We start from the raw sequence: 18,123 nt of genomic DNA on the forward strand, positions 1-18,123 counted from the left end.
AACCGGGGAGGTGCTTTTAAGTGCCCACAAAATGATGCTTATACATCTGGCGGTGAATGGTGCTTCCTTCAAAAGTCAGTATTTCAGCGGGCGCAGCGGCCCCCACCTCTTCCCCTCCACCTCTGCTTTAAAATGTGCAAGATGGCGGCCGACCGGCGGGATGTGTCTAACAAGGCGCTCATTGTCTCAGACAGGTGTGAGATTGGAGCTGAGCCCAGTTAAAGCCCTGACCTTAACCATAATACATTTATGTTTATTAATGTGACTCCTTATATCAGCATTCATTCTATTTCTAAGCATTAGCGCTTTCAGCAGATACAGGAAATAGATCTGTTTGGGGTAATGTGCAGAGGATCACATAGTAGTGAGCTGGAGAAGTTCAGGGTACGTCCCGTAGGTGGATGCTATATAGGCAATAAAACGTACCCACAAGACTACAACACCCTTATTTGCCAACTTCATTGTGAGAACCTCCGGATGATGAAAGGCTGAGCCCGCTCAGCTAGTATGCTGTAACTTGAGGATTCGCACAGTTCTTTTCGTTGAGTGTGCGCCCGCTGAGATTTCTCACTAGTGTCCCATTACCAAAGGTATTCGGTGTGTTCAAGCTTCTCGGAGAAAACAAGAAAAGCCTGGGAGTGAACTGACACCAGTATGAATGGAAAGCGGATTTGAATCACGGCTTCCTCTCTTAGTCAGTGTGATCGTCTGCAAAGAGGGTTATCTCCATCACAGGACAAAATCGGAAGTGCTAAGAAAGAGACTGAAATCAGATAATAAGCCACGCTGTAGAGTCGTGTTTTTTCTTTATAGTCTGTGAGCGCCAAGAAGCAATGCAGTTTGCATTAAGGCGCTATATACATAAATCATCATCATGAATTGAACAAAAGTTAAAGACTTACATTTGGGAGTGAGGAGATGGACCCTCGTCTCAGCGGCTGTCAGCATGTTCTCTTCTCGGCTGGCGTTGCCTTTCAGCTCCAGCAGCTTCTCCTGGTAAATGGCGTACATCCTCTGTAGCGCCTCATGGTCCAGCCTCTGGGGGGTGGGCGGAGGTCTGTGCAGCCCCAGCCGCTCCAGGATGCCCCTCTTCACCGCCTCCAGCTGTATCCTCTTCTCCTGCTCCCCCAGGGGCCGCAGCTCCACCGCAGTCAGGAGGACGAGGAGGGCCAGGCAGGCCTCGGAGCACTGCCTGGCGCCCTGGGCTGAGCGCCGCATGGTGCGCTGCGATGCGGGACTGCCCGAGCGAGGCGCTATGCACGCCAGTCTCAGCGCCCCGGGAATGAATGGAAGCCTCCATTCTTGGCCTTATATTGAGCTGAACTTTGCTTCGCCACCCGCCCACGCACACACACGTGAAGACGTCACTCACGGTGTGAAGAGGAGGAAAAACAATAAGCAGCAGCGGTAACAGCGGTCCTCCCTCCCAGCCTGGCTGCTCCCGAGCTCGGGGCTGTGTGAGGCGCTTGTTTGACTTAAGATCTCCCCAGGCGGGAAAAGCCAACCGGGCTGCCCTGGCCAGTGATGCAGGAGCAGCAAAGACCAAGCCTAGCATTCATACCCAAGAAAGGAAGAGAGAGCAGAGAAGATACAATTGAAAGATCAGAAGGGGCTGAGCCCAAAAGTGCCCCTCGACCTGTGTGAGACTGTGAGGCGTCCACCCCATGCTCAGACAGTCTGTGCGCATCACACCCGGCCTGTTTGGGTTACTGGGAGCTTTTTTATGTAAGATGAGAGGGGCTGGGCGGCGCAGCCTGCTCAGACAGATGGTGAACGCGCCCAGCCATCTGGATTCACTTACGGAGGCACCCTGACAGCTCCTAATTATGACATTACACCCATCCGTGGATGGGTGGTAACAGGGGAAACAAACGCTTCTCTCATCCTCGCTCACACATCCACGTCGCCTTCACTTCCTCGAACAGCAACTTCGAGCTTGTTCGCCACAGCGCCATCTAGTGACCGCATAGCCGAACAGTAAGGCTGAACGGTGAACGCGCCCGGCCATCTGGATTCACTTACGGAGGCACCCTGACAGCTCCTAATTATAATTAATGTACTTCTTTGCGCGAGCACGAACGAAATATGCCCAAGATGGCGGAACAAAACTACATTTACCCTATCACTTCAAGCCTATTAAAACGACAACACAACGAAGACGAATCACTGGCCAGATGACAGAACACGCTAAGGAATGTGTGGAATTTGTCTCGGCCAAAGCCCTAGGAGATACTTCTTTTTTTTCTTCTTTAACATTAGTTCTCGAAACTCCTCCCACTTTCAGTGGGGAGGAGTCCGAGCCCTAAAAATTGTCATTTACAATACCAATAGCTCAAACTTTCCTAATGCGAGACCTATTGCATTGCAAATGCCTGTTTTATATATACGCAGAGCCAGAATCTCCCAGTTTTACCCGTGCACTGTTTCTGGGCACCAACACCCCTTGCCTATTCCAGCCCAAGTCCGTTTGTTGAGTGCGCTCTGCTCGGGGGGCAAGGTCCGCCCAAGTCGTGCAGCCGCTCCCTGCTGCAGCAGTGCCAAGTGTCCCGGGTGCACCGAGACAGGAGACACTAGATGCACACATGGTGGGTGGGGGGCGGCAGGTGACACACATGGGGGAGATGGTTAACAAAAAGACAGAACAAGGGAGGAGGAACAGTCAGGGAGCACGCGGACTAAAAACACGAGGGGAAGGTGGGGGTGCAGGAGAGAGCAGACAGAAGATTCATAGACGGCATAGACAATGAGTGAGAGCAGTGACATCAGGCATGAGTGTCCACACATGAGGCTTCAACGCCGCCACCAAGCTACTGCTCGCACCACGACCTGGGGGCACCGCACGCCGCACCGAGAGAAGACAGACAGAAGTGAGTACTGGAGGGAGTGTTTAGAGGAGAAGGAAAATGTCATAGAAAAAGTGACTAAAGGATGATGGGGAGAAAAAGCATCAAACAAATAAATGGGGAAAGGAAGAGACCATGCACTATGTTTTTGTTGCAACAGGGTGTTCCTACAGCTGTGCAGGTAGTTATTAACTTTACACATGAGGTGCTTAGGTGACTCGCGACCAGACGATATTCATGAAGACAGGCCAGATATGCATTTGCTAAGACAATCCTGACTTCAAGCAGGTTGACTACAGTGAGCATTAAACAAGCAATAAAGTTTGTAATACAGCACTGCTGTCCCTTGTGCGCAATAAAAGAGGAATATTCTAATCTGAGAGGTACAAAAAAGAAACTGCAAGTTAATTAGTCCCACATTTTCATGAAACTCCTTTTCCAGGTCATTTAACTCTGAGCTGCATTGGGTGCTGGTTTCATGTTTTTATTGCTTAAGAACAAGAATCATAGGTACTGGAAGTAGGGGTGCTACTGCACCCCCACAATAGCCATGGCAGGCCTTGAAAAATCATAAAACTGGAACTAGACCTGCAGGTTTAGTGAAAAATAATCTACTTGACCTAATTACAATGCTCTTGACCTATAAACTGGTTTCAAATTTTGGGATTGTGGGCAAATATTTTAATTCACCGAGCTTCTATTTTCCTCTTTAACACGAGAGCACCTTTAAATATGCAAGTTGAGCATGTCTGAACTTGCATACAAAAAACACTTTCGTTTGACTCAATAGACTAAACGTTTGCTCTATATCTAATACAAATCTAGCCACATATAGGATACACATGACCGCTGATTTGCCTCTTAGTTTATTAATTGCATTGTCATCAGGGCGGCGGTAGTAATGTTTCAATGTTTACAAACTATCACTTTTGATAAATATATACCTGAAGCATGAAATGGTAGCACACTTACTTGCAATCACCAGATTTTACATTGAAGTGGCAACAACATTTCCCACTGACATGTGGCTTTACTGATAAAACGATATAGTGTATGTTTGGAAATCGATTTTCTGCAAATAGTTGTCATTTGCACACCAAGTAAATTGTCCCGATTTGTTTTGCTCCTATTTAAACCTTTATTTGCATCACCCTTCTGAATTACAAAAAAATGATTTCGTAATTCCTGATATATTTTGAAATAATGAAAAGTACTATTCATTTTATTTGCAAGCTGTTTCAAGGGTGTGTGTTAGAAAAAAAACTGACATCCTACAGCCTGTCATTTCACAATGATTGTCAGATAGCTCACTTGACAAAAACCTCTAACTGTAATCAGACGAAGAAAAGTAAACACCATTTTTCAGGATAAGATAAGAAACAATTAGTAAAAAGACAAACTGACATTTGACTTTTGTCCTCTAAAGGCGTCTTTACTGCTCATTCACTTTCTGAATGAACAGAACACCTGTTCATTCAAGCCTAAGTTCACTTGATTGGAGGAGTAGGTGCTAAAAATAGCTCAACCTGATCAAATCTGGCTCTGCCATATCAAGTGGCTGATTAGGATTTTTAAAGGCCGGCATTGTGGTGTTTAGCAGGTGAATAAGAACTAAAGAGGCTTTGAAATTTTGTTTGTATCTTGTCACATTTGGCGTGTGAAAGGAAAGGCTGCAGAATGCCAGGTTTTTTTCTAACACACAACAAAATGCAAATACCTGTAAAAGAACTTTACAAACATTTCAAAATGTTTAACTAGTTAGGAAAGCACAAATTAAGCACTTTTTGTAATTCTGAAGTGTGATGTTAACAAAGATTTTAAAAGGATCAAGATACATTACGTGGTGATGATCAAATTAAAAATATTTTTAGAAAGTGGATTTCCTCATATTATCACTTGTGCATAACATAGTTGTATCAGTGCAAAAGTGGTATCTTTAAATCACAGTGCACTACCACACCATACTTTAGTAAAATATTTGCAACAATATATTCCAAAATGCACCACCAGCTACATACTACACCCTTATCACTCTTCTGTTGAATGGGCATCACTTATTTGCTAGACTTGTTCTTTGTGTGGCGCTTTGAATTTTTCACAATTTCTTCGACTTCAGTAATGTAACATTGATAGCAGCACCCCCACTCTGCAAATTGTTCCAAGACCCCTGGCAGGAACTGGCATCTGCCTGTCCTAGTTGCATAAAAGCAGCAGGCAGTAGGGCTGCCGAAAATAAAATACAGTGGCATACCGCCCAAATCAGTAGGGTTCGCAAGTATGCAGGTATAGAAAAAGTCTTCAAAATTCCGATAAGGGAGTAATAAATGACATAACGGATATCACTTACATAGTTATTGATTACAGAGATGCAAAGATGTAACAGAAAGTGAAATCAGTCGGAATGATAAAAACATTCTGATTATTCTGATAATAAATAATTATTGATTTATGCAGTGATTTAAGTGTCTACATTGGGGTAGAATCCCCGCCATTGGAATTTGAGATGACTTTCCCATTTGGGCCATGACTGTTGACAATTGACTCATTGGATTCGATCACTGCATGAATTAATAATTATCGTAAAGAGCCCTGCGGAAGTTTAAGTTCATTGAGCGAAACAAGTTGGCTGTTTTGATGGAATGAAATAAAGGAATCCAATTAAAAAAAATCTCAAGACTCTTGGACTAGCAATTATTTAATGGTTGGGTGCACATTTCGATGTTGTGTGTTTCTATGTATAGTCGGCTGGTACTGAGGAAGGAGTGCACAAACTTCTTATTTACGGAACCGTGGGGGGGGCGGGGTAAGGGATAACGTTTGAGGAGTCCGCCATTGTTTTCTAGTTTTTTCACCAATTGGACCGGTGTGCTGCCAAGATCTGCTGTCTTGTGTCGCACTAGTGCGGAACCCCATTTTGGTGGGTCAAGTGGGAGGCCCTGTGAAGCTACCCAGTCCATGCCTAGCGCCAGCCCTGGTTACATGGCGCTCAATACAGTGATACAATCTAATGCATTAAGGTGGGACACTTCCGCCTTATAAAAACACTTTTCAGGAATTCTTTGTGTTAGCTTGACTTCGTGTGAGCTGTACCATGTACATGCCAACGTGTTTTGATGGTGAGGCTAGTTCTCTTAAAGTCAAGTCAGACCCAGGCCTCCGCTCTCGCTAATATTTATTGGCTTTTAATGTACTCTGCCACTCTGTTCTCTAAATGTTTTCGCCGCCAGGGTGTGTACCGAAAATATCTAGGTTTGTGCATCTGCTTATAAATAGCACCCAGCACATAGCTCGCAAAAACACGCGTGACTCAAACTTACGCTGGTACGAGTCAGCTAATAACTAGTCTTTTTCCGTGAGTGAAACTTAAGAGTTGTCCAGCTCCGCGCCTGAATGTATCGCGGTGTCGGAATAACGACACCAGGACAGATTCAGTATGTTTGCCTGGGTCGGATGGATAAAAGAAGCGGCTCCAAAATAGCTGCGGAGCCGGGTTCCCTCAACTTTTCACCACTGGCAACTGGGGAAGTAACAACACTGTGCTGTGTGTGCGGTTCCCGTACTTTGTTGGATGCATTACCTGAAGATCAGGAAACACATAACCCCATAGTGCCCTCTCTATGTCTGACTGAGACTGTTGTCCCTCCCCACTGTTTATGGTGCACATCCGTCCCACGAAACTTACGAGTGAAATGGTTCAAGCAGCCGACGTCCAAAATCTTAGAACGGAACCTCATGGCGACTTCAATTGGGCAAAACTATAACACATTATTGGGGGTGCCAAAGGAACGAGATGCGTTACGTAAAAGAACGCCGTCTATGAAAACGCGCGTGTGCGTCTATCCACCCACCTATGGCCCCGCCTCTCATACAGGCTCTACGAATAGGCAGCGGGAATTGCTTGTCTTTGATTGTGATTGGTTCAGTTTAGTTGTGCAGCCGCTGTTGGAGCAGTGTGTTCACAGTTCATTTCATCCTTCGTGCGCAGTCAGTCTGGGGTACAGTGAATGAACCATAATCGGTATTGAAAGTAGATAGGGAGTTACCCGTTTTAAACAAATTATGTATTCCGCCCCATATACGAGTGCTGTTTTTAAATGCACACTGAACATTGTATTTAATTTTTTTTATGCCAATACACATCCGTAATCACCAATCATTTCTGCCCCCTGCTTCTCGGACAAGTTTATGGCTTCCAAGCAATGATGTCGAAGACAGGAGAAGAGAACGGGATTGGGGAAGCAGGACAGAACGCAGAAAAAAAGGGGTGGCAGGGTGTTGCTGACAAAGGAAATAGAAGGAAAATTGAGACAGTATGAGGGGAGAGGGAGAGAGTGGAGAGGCCGAGAAAAAGAGAACGTTAGCGGGATTGGGTTGGTAGAAGGAGAGAGAAAAGAGCGCCGAAAAAAAGGGAACAGCAACAAACGCAGGAAGAGACCAAAACAAGCACTCACCTGAGGACGACTTCTTCCGGCGGCGGTCGGGCTGAAATGGCTTCAGCAAAGCGCTGACATTTTCCGATTCGGGCGTGGTTTTCGTTCTCTCCTCTTCCCATTGGCTGGAAGGTAAAATTCCAGCCAATGGGAAGAGGAGAGAAAGAAAACAAGAAAGAAGCTTAAAAACACGCCCCCGAATCCGAAAAAGACGGGGCTTGAACCGAGTAACGCCCCTCTCCTTCAATGGCTGGCCAGCATTTACTAGGCCAGCCAATGGAGAAGAGGGGCGGGTTCCAAGCCCCCTCTAAGAAACATTAAATCTTCGGGCTCCGCCCACACTGCTTACACAGTGCGACGGAGTCCTTGACCTAAACAAGCACGGGAGACCGCCCGTAGGTAATATAAACTTACACATACCAGGCCTCGGAAAATCATACAAATTTTACTAGACCTGCAGGTCGAGTAACATGAATAATCTACTCAACAAAACTGCAATGTACTTGAACCATCTCTCAGTTTACTAATAGTATTGCAATCTGGGAAGGAGAGTTTCTCAGTTTATGTTGAAACTCTTCCTTTTAATAAATATATTACTTAAGCATGTCGTGGTAGCACACTGTCATTTACAGACAGTGAATTACCAAAAAATTGCCAAAAATCTTCCCACTCCCGTGGGGATTTACTAGTAAAACTATATAGTATATTAACAGTAATCCATGAATACTTGCGTTTTAGAAAACATTTATCATTTGCACATCACCAAGTAAAGTGTTCTGATCTGTTTTTCATCCAATTAAAATATTTTTTTCATCACATGGAAGAACAAAAAATGGGCTTTCACAACTACTGAAATATATTTTAAAATGTTAGTACAGTTGACTTATTTGCTATTTAAACGTGTGTTGGGAAAACCCAGATACCCTACAGCCTTTCTTTTCACACTACATAAAGCAGGTCAGACAGTTCACGTTACAAAATCCTGGAACTCTGCAATCAAGGAAGGAAAAGTAATTGACCACTGACCTCTGTCTCAGAACACAGAACAAAATGAGTGTATAAAAACAAGCATTGGCATAGCCAATAGGTCTCGCCATTGGGACCTTATAAGTATTTAGTTATGCAGCACAATATCCTTACTGCAACAACATTAACTCTTGCATGGCTAAACACTTATAAGGCCCCAAGGCGAGACCTATTGGCTATGCCAATGCTTGTTTTTAGTTGTCCGCTATGTGACTACCTTGCCCAGTCCGGCTTTTTGCTTTGCATTCGGTTGTAATGTGCTATTTACTAATGCAGTCTCTCCACTGTAGTACTCTGCCTGTCTGCTCAGCCTATGGTGAGGTCATTTGGAATGTTGAGGTTGGTTTGTATGTAGCAGAGAATCAGTTGGTGTGATGGGCTGAGCAGAGAGGACCTTGCTCCTGGTGGGGCATTCCTTGACATCTACAGGTTTACCAAGAATCTTAATGTCATCTTGTAACTATGAGTCTGAAGGATTATTAAGTGAAGAAATCTACTTGACTTATCTACAAGTGTCTCTGCGCTTCAATACATCGTTATAACACATTCCCTATTTTAAAATGAGAGAAATACGACAACCCGTCCCAAAATGCACACCAAAAACAGGGGTCTGGCTGAGGGAAACCTGGGGAGCTCTAAAAATGTGGTCAAGTGACACAAATTAGGATAGTCATCTCGGTTTGGAAGGCAGCGAAGGATAAGCAAAAGCGGTAGCAGCAGAGATGGGACAAGCAGAACAATGATAATTGGTCTTAGAAGTGAACTTCATCAGCAGGGTCTTCTTCTTGGAATTCAAGACTGGGAAAAGATGCAGGCATCTGCGACTACAGGAGGTGGCGCCCCCCCCATTCGAAGTGCTGCATGAGACCATCTCATCGCCATTCTACTCCTACAGCGCACGCCTGTCGTGCTGTGGACAAGGATTGACAGAAGGACTGAAGAAAAGCTCACTGTTAATGAGCCAATCACTAGAACCACAATGATAACAAAAAAAGAAGGAGGAGCTGAAGGAGTCGCTACAGTATCAAACAGTTCTGCTTTCAGGGCAACAAGAAAGCTTTAGGAAATGCGAGTTGATTAAAGATTTGAACAAATGAGACAGAATTTGAGGTTGGTGATATTCCACAAACTTTCGTCACAACAAGTGACGTCAAAATGTATTTTCTAATAGAAATTATAGACAACAGCTATCTGTTTATATACATATATCTATGCAAATATGCTTAATATTACACTATGGAGCTTAATATTGTAGGCCCATGGTGAAAAAAGATACCTGGTAAATTTGCTTGGAATAATTAAAAAAGACAGTCTAATATGGCCACCACTGTAACATGCGATCCGCCCATTAATTTTCACTGGCAGATTCTAGTTTTTCGGTTCTCTGCTCGCTATATCGGTCATTCAAAGCAAAAGGTAAGCTACTACTCACTAACGAAAGGGTGATTGATTGAATGCAGGTCACGATTTGGCACACGTTTAGGTAGACTTGCGTTTAGTTAGAATGGCTTTCCATGCCCAAAGGTTTTTTAATTCCTTAAGTCTAATGAGAACGAGATGTGGTAGGGGAGGGGCACAAGGAAACCAGGAATCGTATGTGCGCGCGCCACGAAAGTGAAAGTGCATAGCGATTGCGATCCACTTAATGACCTGTGACAGGAGGAAAGACAGATGGCGGCTGCACGCCTGCGTGCACGCAAGCTTGAGGCCATCAAAATGCCTGTGGTAGCACTTTGAAAACCCCCTTTCTAAATGTCCTGCAGAGCAGCGTATACGCTGGCTCAGGCGAGACCTAAAAAGATTAAAAGGCATCTTTATTGCTCCTTCACTTTCTGACAGAACAGAACACATGTTCTTTGTCAACTCTCCAGAACAGGCGAGTGGTTCCTACATAGAGATCAACCTGATAAAATCTGGCTCACCATAGCGAGTGGGGTGAGTAGATTTTTTGAGGCCTGCATACTCACATTACACAGTGGTGGACTGGGTAGATATAGTTAGGGACGAGAGGAAAAGCATTATTTGGGTTTGCTTATAACTTTGGCATCATTTGATGAATCTACACAAAAACCTTTCAAAATGAGTCTCATTTACCTCAACCCTTCCTGAAAGTTTCGGGGTGATCCATCAAGCGGGGGCTGAGAAATTGAAGGATGTTTTGTGATAGGAGGTAAATCTATTGAGTAGTTTAGGAAATTAAGGCTCAAAATGTAAAGATATTTCACGCCGCAGAGGATCCATGGATCCAAGAGATCTTGAGAAAAGGTCTGATTGGCTGCCACTACTTACACACATAGAGTTAAAGACAACACCATCAAAAAGTAATTTACCTGTGGAATTTCATCCACCTTTTTAGTCGATGTAGGGGAAACAGAGTCCGAAGCCTGGAAAACTCCCTCCAGCTCTGTGATACCATGGAAACCCAGACCTAGAAAGTACCAAATGCAACATGCTCAGATATCTATGCACACACTTCTCCTTCCAAAAACAAACATGCAAAGGTGTTCACAGATTTTGGCTCCATATAAACTTCTTTTACTTCCATGCCTCCTCAAGCAAGTATATTTTCATATACCCAATGTGACTTAAAAACATGTGGTAGGCATAGAAAAACTCACAATAATTTGAGAAATAGATCTCTTACTATCATACCTCCAGTCTTTGAATATTTGAGGAAAGTGCAACTTTAGGCTTCCTTAACAAAGTCTCAACAAGCTGGTAGAGTTACAGTACAGGTATGTTGTTATGCATGTGTGAAGTGGGATCCCGTGATAAGTAGAGATATTAGGACCTGAAAAGCATTTCAGTATGGCTACTAAACCTTGTAAAAGGCCAAATGTGGCAACTTAGTGGCCTCTAGGTTTTTGCAACCATTTTGAACATTCACCAATAGTGATAGGTTTTAATTAATGATAGAACAGGCAAGTTTTTAGAGCACTGCAGAATTTCAAGTGTGGATTAGCCTTGTAAACAAGCGATTAGATTTATATACCACATTTATGAGGCAAGTGCTGTGAAGTCACCTGGCAATCATCACCCTTCCATTGAGCCACTGATGTGACCCGCAACACGCAGCATTTTCAATGAGACTTGCTGAACATATCACAAAATCCCAACTTAGGGTTGGAGAACATTATCATCAGGACCCACTCTAGCTGCAAACATCTCAGTGACTGAGCTTGGTCGTGTCAACAACACAGCACCTACATCATGCCTTACAGCCAGCACACAGCACTATCAATGTTGCCTGGATTCTGACATGCACTGGAAGAGCACCCTACTATCAAACACGGGGGTACCAAATATCTATGGAACCCACAGCACACACCACAACCTCTGTGCCTTGAACCTACTGTTGCTATCAATTCCTGGGGCTGGTAACACACATAGCCACCACTGGATTATGTGGCCATATCATTCAATAGCTACTTTTATAGCATAGATAGCCTCACCTGCATTATTCGCCTTGGCACTACTGGGAACTGCATTCTTTGGCATGAATGCTCTGATGGGTCTCTTCTTTGCCACAACACCACTTTCCTTTAGTAGCTGCAGCTCTTCCTCTGCAATCCGCCTGTTTTCCAAGGGCTTCTGGGCCCGCTTCTGGCGCAGCTCCTAGGACATCAAGACCAGTGTTAGTCTGGGATAGGGTCTCAACTCCCTCTCCACTCCATTTTCCAATCAACCACCTCCTTCCCAGGTTGCTTCGGTCGCACCTACATCTGCAACAGTTGAGTATGCCAGTGGGAATGGGAATGGGTTGTGACTACTACCACAATGGACAGGTACAGAATGGGCTTAGAAGCACTCTGAAAAGACTGTCAGCCATCCTGAGCAGGTCAAACCTCAGGGGACAGATGGTACTTGAAAAGAGTTCGATCTCATTAGACACTCTCCCTGCCCACCTGAATGGCTGCTATCCTCGCCTGCCGGGCCTTTTCCTCACGGATTTTTTTACGCTCTTCTTCTCTCCTCTGCTGCACCTCCAAGGCATTACCTTCCTCAGCAAGTTGCTGTTGCTTTTCCTTAAAGAGGGAAATAACAGTTTTAAATCAGTCGGTCTCTCTTCCCTGCCACATGCTAACACCATTTAAAGAATATCTCTATTCTTCAATGTCACTTCCCAACCAGAGAGCAAAGTGATCGAATGTAGAATGGGACCAGTGTGGAACCAGGAGACCAGAGTTCTAAATCTGGCTTCCCTGCTTAACCAAAATGGAGACACGCATTGTATCTCTCTGTAGCTAAATGCCCTATTCGTAATAGATCAGAAAAGAACAGCTTTACATCAGTATTAAATATTATCTGAAAATTTGTGATGCACTTTGTTTAGTAGTGAAGCAGTAGGAGCAGCCGCAGCCTGTGCAGATAAGAGCGGTGGGGCCAGGTGGGGGGATTTCGATATACAATGACGAAGGAAAATTAAAATATTTATAAATTTCCCTCATTGTCATCGGTCGAAATCCCCCACACCTGGCCATACCGCCCCACAGCTCTTACCTGCACAGGCCACGGCGGAGTAGGATTTAGTTTTGCAATGAAGCAGTCCCCTTGCTCATACTCTGTTTATTAAGGAGGGCCTCACCTACTTCTCTGACTCTCCGTTACAGTACGACACGTGAACAAAGTGAATGATACACAATAAACAGAATTGCATGAACAGCACCTCCTTATGAAAAATAGGTTCCACAGCCAGCAAGTTGTACAGGGAGGGTGGTGGAAAGTAGGAAGATAGTGGAAGGGAAACAGTGGGGAAGGAGAAGTAGGAAAGGAAAGGGAGAGGCCAGAAGAGACTGGAATTTCTGGGGAGGAAGAAGGACTACGAGAAGGGTAAAGGAAAAGAGGGGAAGAGGGGGAAGAGAAGCGCAAAAGAAAAGGAATTATTTGAGGAGAGACTCCAGAAATCCCACCTCTTTCTTGCTTGAGAGCATACGTCTGAGAGCAGCAGCGCTCGCCTGGCGCCTCTGTGAATGTCTTCTGTACCAGCGCTGAATAGTGATGGCGGCATGGTTCACCTGCTGGATAAATCTGCATGGTGAGAAATAAAAATATGTAAAAATCAAGAGAAGGCAGGAAGAGGGAAATTTAGGTTGTGATGAACACTCCTCATACACTGTGTCACTATCAAGAAGAGAGAGAGTCAACCTCGAGCCCACTGACTATACGAAAAAGGTATTTCCCCCAAATTCAGTGGGCCCATAGAAGGTGACTCAAGAAATAAAATGAAAATGCTGCTTACCAGTATGCATCTGTTCTTGGCATTTAGAGCTGCAGAGTCTCACACTGTGCATTAGATTGCCACCTGGTGTTGGGCTCGGATGATTGCATGTTGTCGTCGTCTTGTTTAGTGAAGGTGTGGGTTGAAGACCATGTTGCTGCCTTACAGAGGTCTTCTAGGGGAATATTCCCTAAGAAAGACATGGAGGCTCCTATTTTGCGTGTGGAGTGCGCTCTAGGAGGAACTGTTAATGTACGTTTTGCTTTGTGATAGCATATTTGTATACATTTTACAATCCACTTTGCAATTCCAGCTTTAGAGATGGGGTTGCCTTTATGTGGTGGAGAGAAAGCTACAAACAATTGCTTTGGTCCTATCAATGTAATAGAGAAGAGCTCTTTTCACATCTAGTGTGTGTAGAGCTCTTTCTGCCACAGAGTCTGGGTTTTGAAAAAACACTGGCAACTCTACTGATTGATTTAGATGAAAATGAGTAATTACTTTAGGAAGGAATTTTGGATTATTCTGTAGAACCACCGTGTTACGATGTAATTGTAAAAATGGTTCTTGTCTTGTGAAAGCTTGAATCTCACTAACTCTCCTAAGAGAGGTAATAGCGATAAGGAAAGCTGTTTTCCATGTAAGGAATTGCAGTTCACACTTATGTAAAGGTTCAAAAGGGGGCCCCATGAGCCTGGTAAGAACAATGTTTAGGTTCCACACTGGAGAGGGTGGTAACCTGGGAGGAATGATTTGTTTTACTCCCTCCATAAAAGCTTTGATTGCAGGTACTCTGAATAACAATATATGTTGTCTATTTTGTAAAGATGTAAACGTATAGATGAATATGCTAGATTACATCTTCGTAGATGGAGAAGGTAGCAGATGATATTCTGGATGGAAGCATCTAGAAGATCAATTTGACTATTAGTGCAGTAAATGGCAAATCTCTTCCATTTAGCAGCATAGCAAGCTCTAGTAGTAGGCCTTCTGGCTTCTTTAATGATATTTATACAGTCTGGTGGCAGGTTAAGGTAACCAAACTCTAAGACTTCAGGAGCCAGATCGCCAGATTCAGTTGACTTGGATCTGGATGTCTGATGTCTCCATGGTTCTGCGTTAGCATGGGTGGTGTCAGACACAGTCTTTGGTGTAGAACTAGAGAGAGTTCCAGCAGTGTGGTGAACCATGGTTGGCGTGCCCATGTGGGAGCTACTAGGATGAGTTTGAGAGACTGTTGTCTCAGCTTGAGTACTACTAGTGGTATAGTGGGATTGGCGGAAAAGCGTACGCAAAGCTGCCTGACCAGTTCATCCATATCGCATTGCCCTTGGACTGCGGGTATGGAAACCTGGCGGCGAAGGTTGGGCATTTTGCGTTTTTGTGTGTGGCAAACAGATCTATGTCTGGATGACCCCACTTGTGAAAGAATGGTAGAAGAACTTGCAGATGTAGTTCCCATTCGTGAATCTGTTGTGTCTGTCGACTTAACAGAACTGCTATCTGATTGTGAACTCCTGGAAGGTGTTCTGCAAGCAGATATAGGTTTTGAGGAATGGCCCATCTCCAAATGTTCTGAGCGAGCTGAGACAGTTGCAGGAAATGTGTGCCTCCTTGTTTTTTGAATGTAGTACATGGCTGTCATGTTGTCTGTGCGGATCAAGACAGCTTTGTTCTGTACGTGTACTTGGAAAGATTTCAGTGCTAGGAATATTGCTAGCAGCTCTAGGTGATTGATGTGAAACACTTTTTGTTGAGCAGTCCATTTTCCTGGAGTTGTATGGTGGAGCAGATGGGCTCCCCATCCTGTGAGGGATGAGTCTGTTGTCAGTACTATTTGTGGAACAGGTTCGAGGAACGGCCGCCCTTTGGACACGTTTTTGGTGTTCCACCACTGCAGAGAGCGATGTGTGCGGCTGTCCACCAACACCAGGTCTGTAAGATGTCCATGCGCCTGATTCCACTGATGTGCTCGGCATTCCTGCAATGGGCGCATTTGCAGTCTTGCATATGGTACAATAAAAATGCAAGATGCCATCATGCCTATTAGTTGCATGAACACTCTGGCTGGGAGAGAGTGTTGGTTTTGAAACTTTGTGACTAAGGCTTGAATGCTCTGTATCCTGGTTGGACTGGGATAAGCTAGAGCTGCATTGGTGTTTATGGTAGCCCCTATGTATTGATGTACATGAGAGAGCTGGAGATGTGAATTGGTGTAGTTGAGTGTAAACCCCAAGTTGTAAAGTGTTTGAATTGTTTGAGATGTGTGCAGGACACACTGCTTGACTGACTTGGCTTTTATGAGCCAATCGTCTAAGTATGGGAAGATGTGGATAGGTTGTCTTCTGAGATGTGCTGCTACTACTGCTAGGCACTTTGTAAACACTCTTGGTGCAGTTGTGACCCCGAATGAAAGGACTTTGAACTGATAGTGTTGTCCTTGTAGTACAAATCTGACATACTTCCTGTGAGAAGGATGTATGGGAATGTGGAAGTAGGCGTCTTTGAGGTCTAGTGCGGTGAGGAAATTGCCTTGTTGCAGCATTGGGAGCACTTGTTGTAAAGTGATCATGTGAAAATGATCGGAGTGTATATACAGATTGAGAGACCCAAGGTCTAGAATTGGTCTTAGTGTCTCGTCCTTTTTGGGTATTAGGAAGTAGAGTGAGTAAACCCCTGTTCCTTGATGTTGCAATGGAACTAACTCTATTGCGTCTACTTGCAGCAATGAGAGTACTTCTTGTTGGAGCAGTGTTAGATGTTCTGTGGACATTGGACGCTGTCTGGGTGGTATATGTGGAGGGGTAGCTGTAATCTCTAGGCAGTAACCATACTGGATAATTTGTCTTACCCACTTGTCTGTTGTAATTGAATTCCAGACAGGTAGGAACTGTGTTAATCTCCCCCCTACAGGAGTAGAATGCTGTTGGGGGAGCTGAAGGAAGTCACTGTTTAGTGGTGGAGGAGGTTCGATTGTTATTACTTCGACCTCTTCCCTTGTTGTTGTTGCCTCTGTAGCTTCCTTTAAAGTATCCTCTATTGGAGGATGTTTGTGTATCTGTCTTAAAGGAAGCTGAATTGTATGCTCCAGATTGTTTAAAGCCTCCTCTGTAGAAGGAGCGACGAAAGGAGCCTCGTGCTTGGGTGGACTGCAGAGCTCCTTTCGACTTCGCTGTGTCAGTGTCTTTCTTCATTTTTTCAAGTGTTGTGTCTATCTCTGGACCAAACAATTGTTGGTTGAATGGTTGATTTAAGATAGTAATTTGCACGTCTTGCTTAAATCCTCAAATGCGTAGCCACGCGTGACGTCTAAGGAGGACACTGGTGCTTATTGCTCTGGATGCGGTGTCTGCTACTTCAAGTGCATATTTAATGGAGGCCTTTGATATAAGTTTACTCTCTTGTATGAGGTCATTTGCTTGTGCCTTATATTGGTCAGGTAGCTGTTGTAAGAGCTTCTCCAACTGATCATAGTAAGCCCTGTCGTATCTTGCGAGGAGGGCCTGTGTGTTAGCGATGCGCCATGTATTGCTAGCTTGGGCAACTATTCTTTTCCCTGAAGCGTCTATGATCTTTGATTCTTTATCAGGAGGTGGTGCTTCGCCTGATGTTTGGGAATTTGCTCTTTTCCTAGTGTTTGAAACTACTAGGAAGTTTAAGGGTAGCTGTCCTTTAATGTAGGGGGTCCCAGTGAAATTAAACTAGTTAACTTAAATTAAACACAAGTAATAATACACTTAATGAGTCTACAATGTTTTAATCACAGAGTAGACACAACCAGGATATAGTATCGAACATTTATCAATTTATCAATTTGAAATGGTTGGATAGTGCCCAAGAACAAGGGAAAGTGATAAAGTGAGGATAGTGCAAGTAGGGGAAGTGACATAAAAATCAGAACAAAATCTGACACATTTACACATGAATTGAAATGCTCGAATGATCATAAATCAAGGCAATCACTTAAATCACATGACCCACATAATACAAATTATGTAACATTTTCAATGGGGGCTGGAAAGCAGGGAAATGTTGTCGACGTTTCGACCCTCAAATAGTGCAGGACTTATTGAAACCCTTGCAGTGGGGTCTTCATCAGGACGGGTATTGGGACTAGCAACCTATTGGTATCAATAAAGGAGTCTGAATTAATAACCCCATTTTAGAGCAAAAACAGTAAATGAGACAGTTTATATATCTAGGCACACATTGAGGGGAGAGCCTACCTAGTTATTCAGGGCTCATCGTCTTAGTGTCATATTGGGAAAACCTCCATGTGAAGACTGGATTTATCTAAAAAGTATAAACACATAATTTACACGTGTTTGTATAGATAGGGGAAAAAAGATAAAAATCAAATGTTCAGACTAAGTGCTGGTTCAGCACAAACGAAGACTTACATCTGGTAAATTCAAAATCTCGTCGAGGCGAGAATCGGGAGAGGCCCGGGGACGTTAGGCAGTGGAATCCAAGGATTAGTCTAAAAGAATAAGGAACTACATCAGAAAAAATGTAACCAGGGCCCAATACAGTGTCGTATTATTGGTACCGTTAACAAGGCTTACCAAGAGTTTTGGTGCATGTTATGGTCGTCCCCACTGGTGAG

At 44.1% G+C, this 18,123-nt stretch overlaps 1 protein-coding gene across 2 annotated transcripts in view; it reads right to left on the minus strand.

Annotated features, from left to right (window-relative positions):
* The window catches only part of CEP131 (centrosomal protein 131), a 441,974-nt gene that overhangs the window by 305,654 nt on the left and 118,197 nt on the right, over positions 1 to 18,123 (minus strand). For both annotated transcript variants that reach the window (XM_078654173.1, XM_078654174.1), the window contains exons 9-12: positions 13,210 to 13,327; positions 12,205 to 12,324; positions 11,752 to 11,914; positions 10,630 to 10,727 (exon numbers count right to left, since the gene is read on the minus strand). In XM_078654173.1, the coding sequence (XP_078510299.1) occupies positions 10,630 to 10,727; positions 11,752 to 11,914; positions 12,205 to 12,324; positions 13,210 to 13,327 (499 nt within the window). The remainder of the gene's footprint in view (positions 1 to 10,629; positions 10,728 to 11,751; positions 11,915 to 12,204; positions 12,325 to 13,209; positions 13,328 to 18,123) is intronic.

Source organism: Lissotriton helveticus, chromosome 7, assembly GCF_964261635.1.
Source record: "Lissotriton helveticus chromosome 7, aLisHel1.1, whole genome shotgun sequence".
Classification (NCBI taxonomy): domain Eukaryota; kingdom Metazoa; phylum Chordata; class Amphibia; order Caudata; family Salamandridae; genus Lissotriton; species Lissotriton helveticus.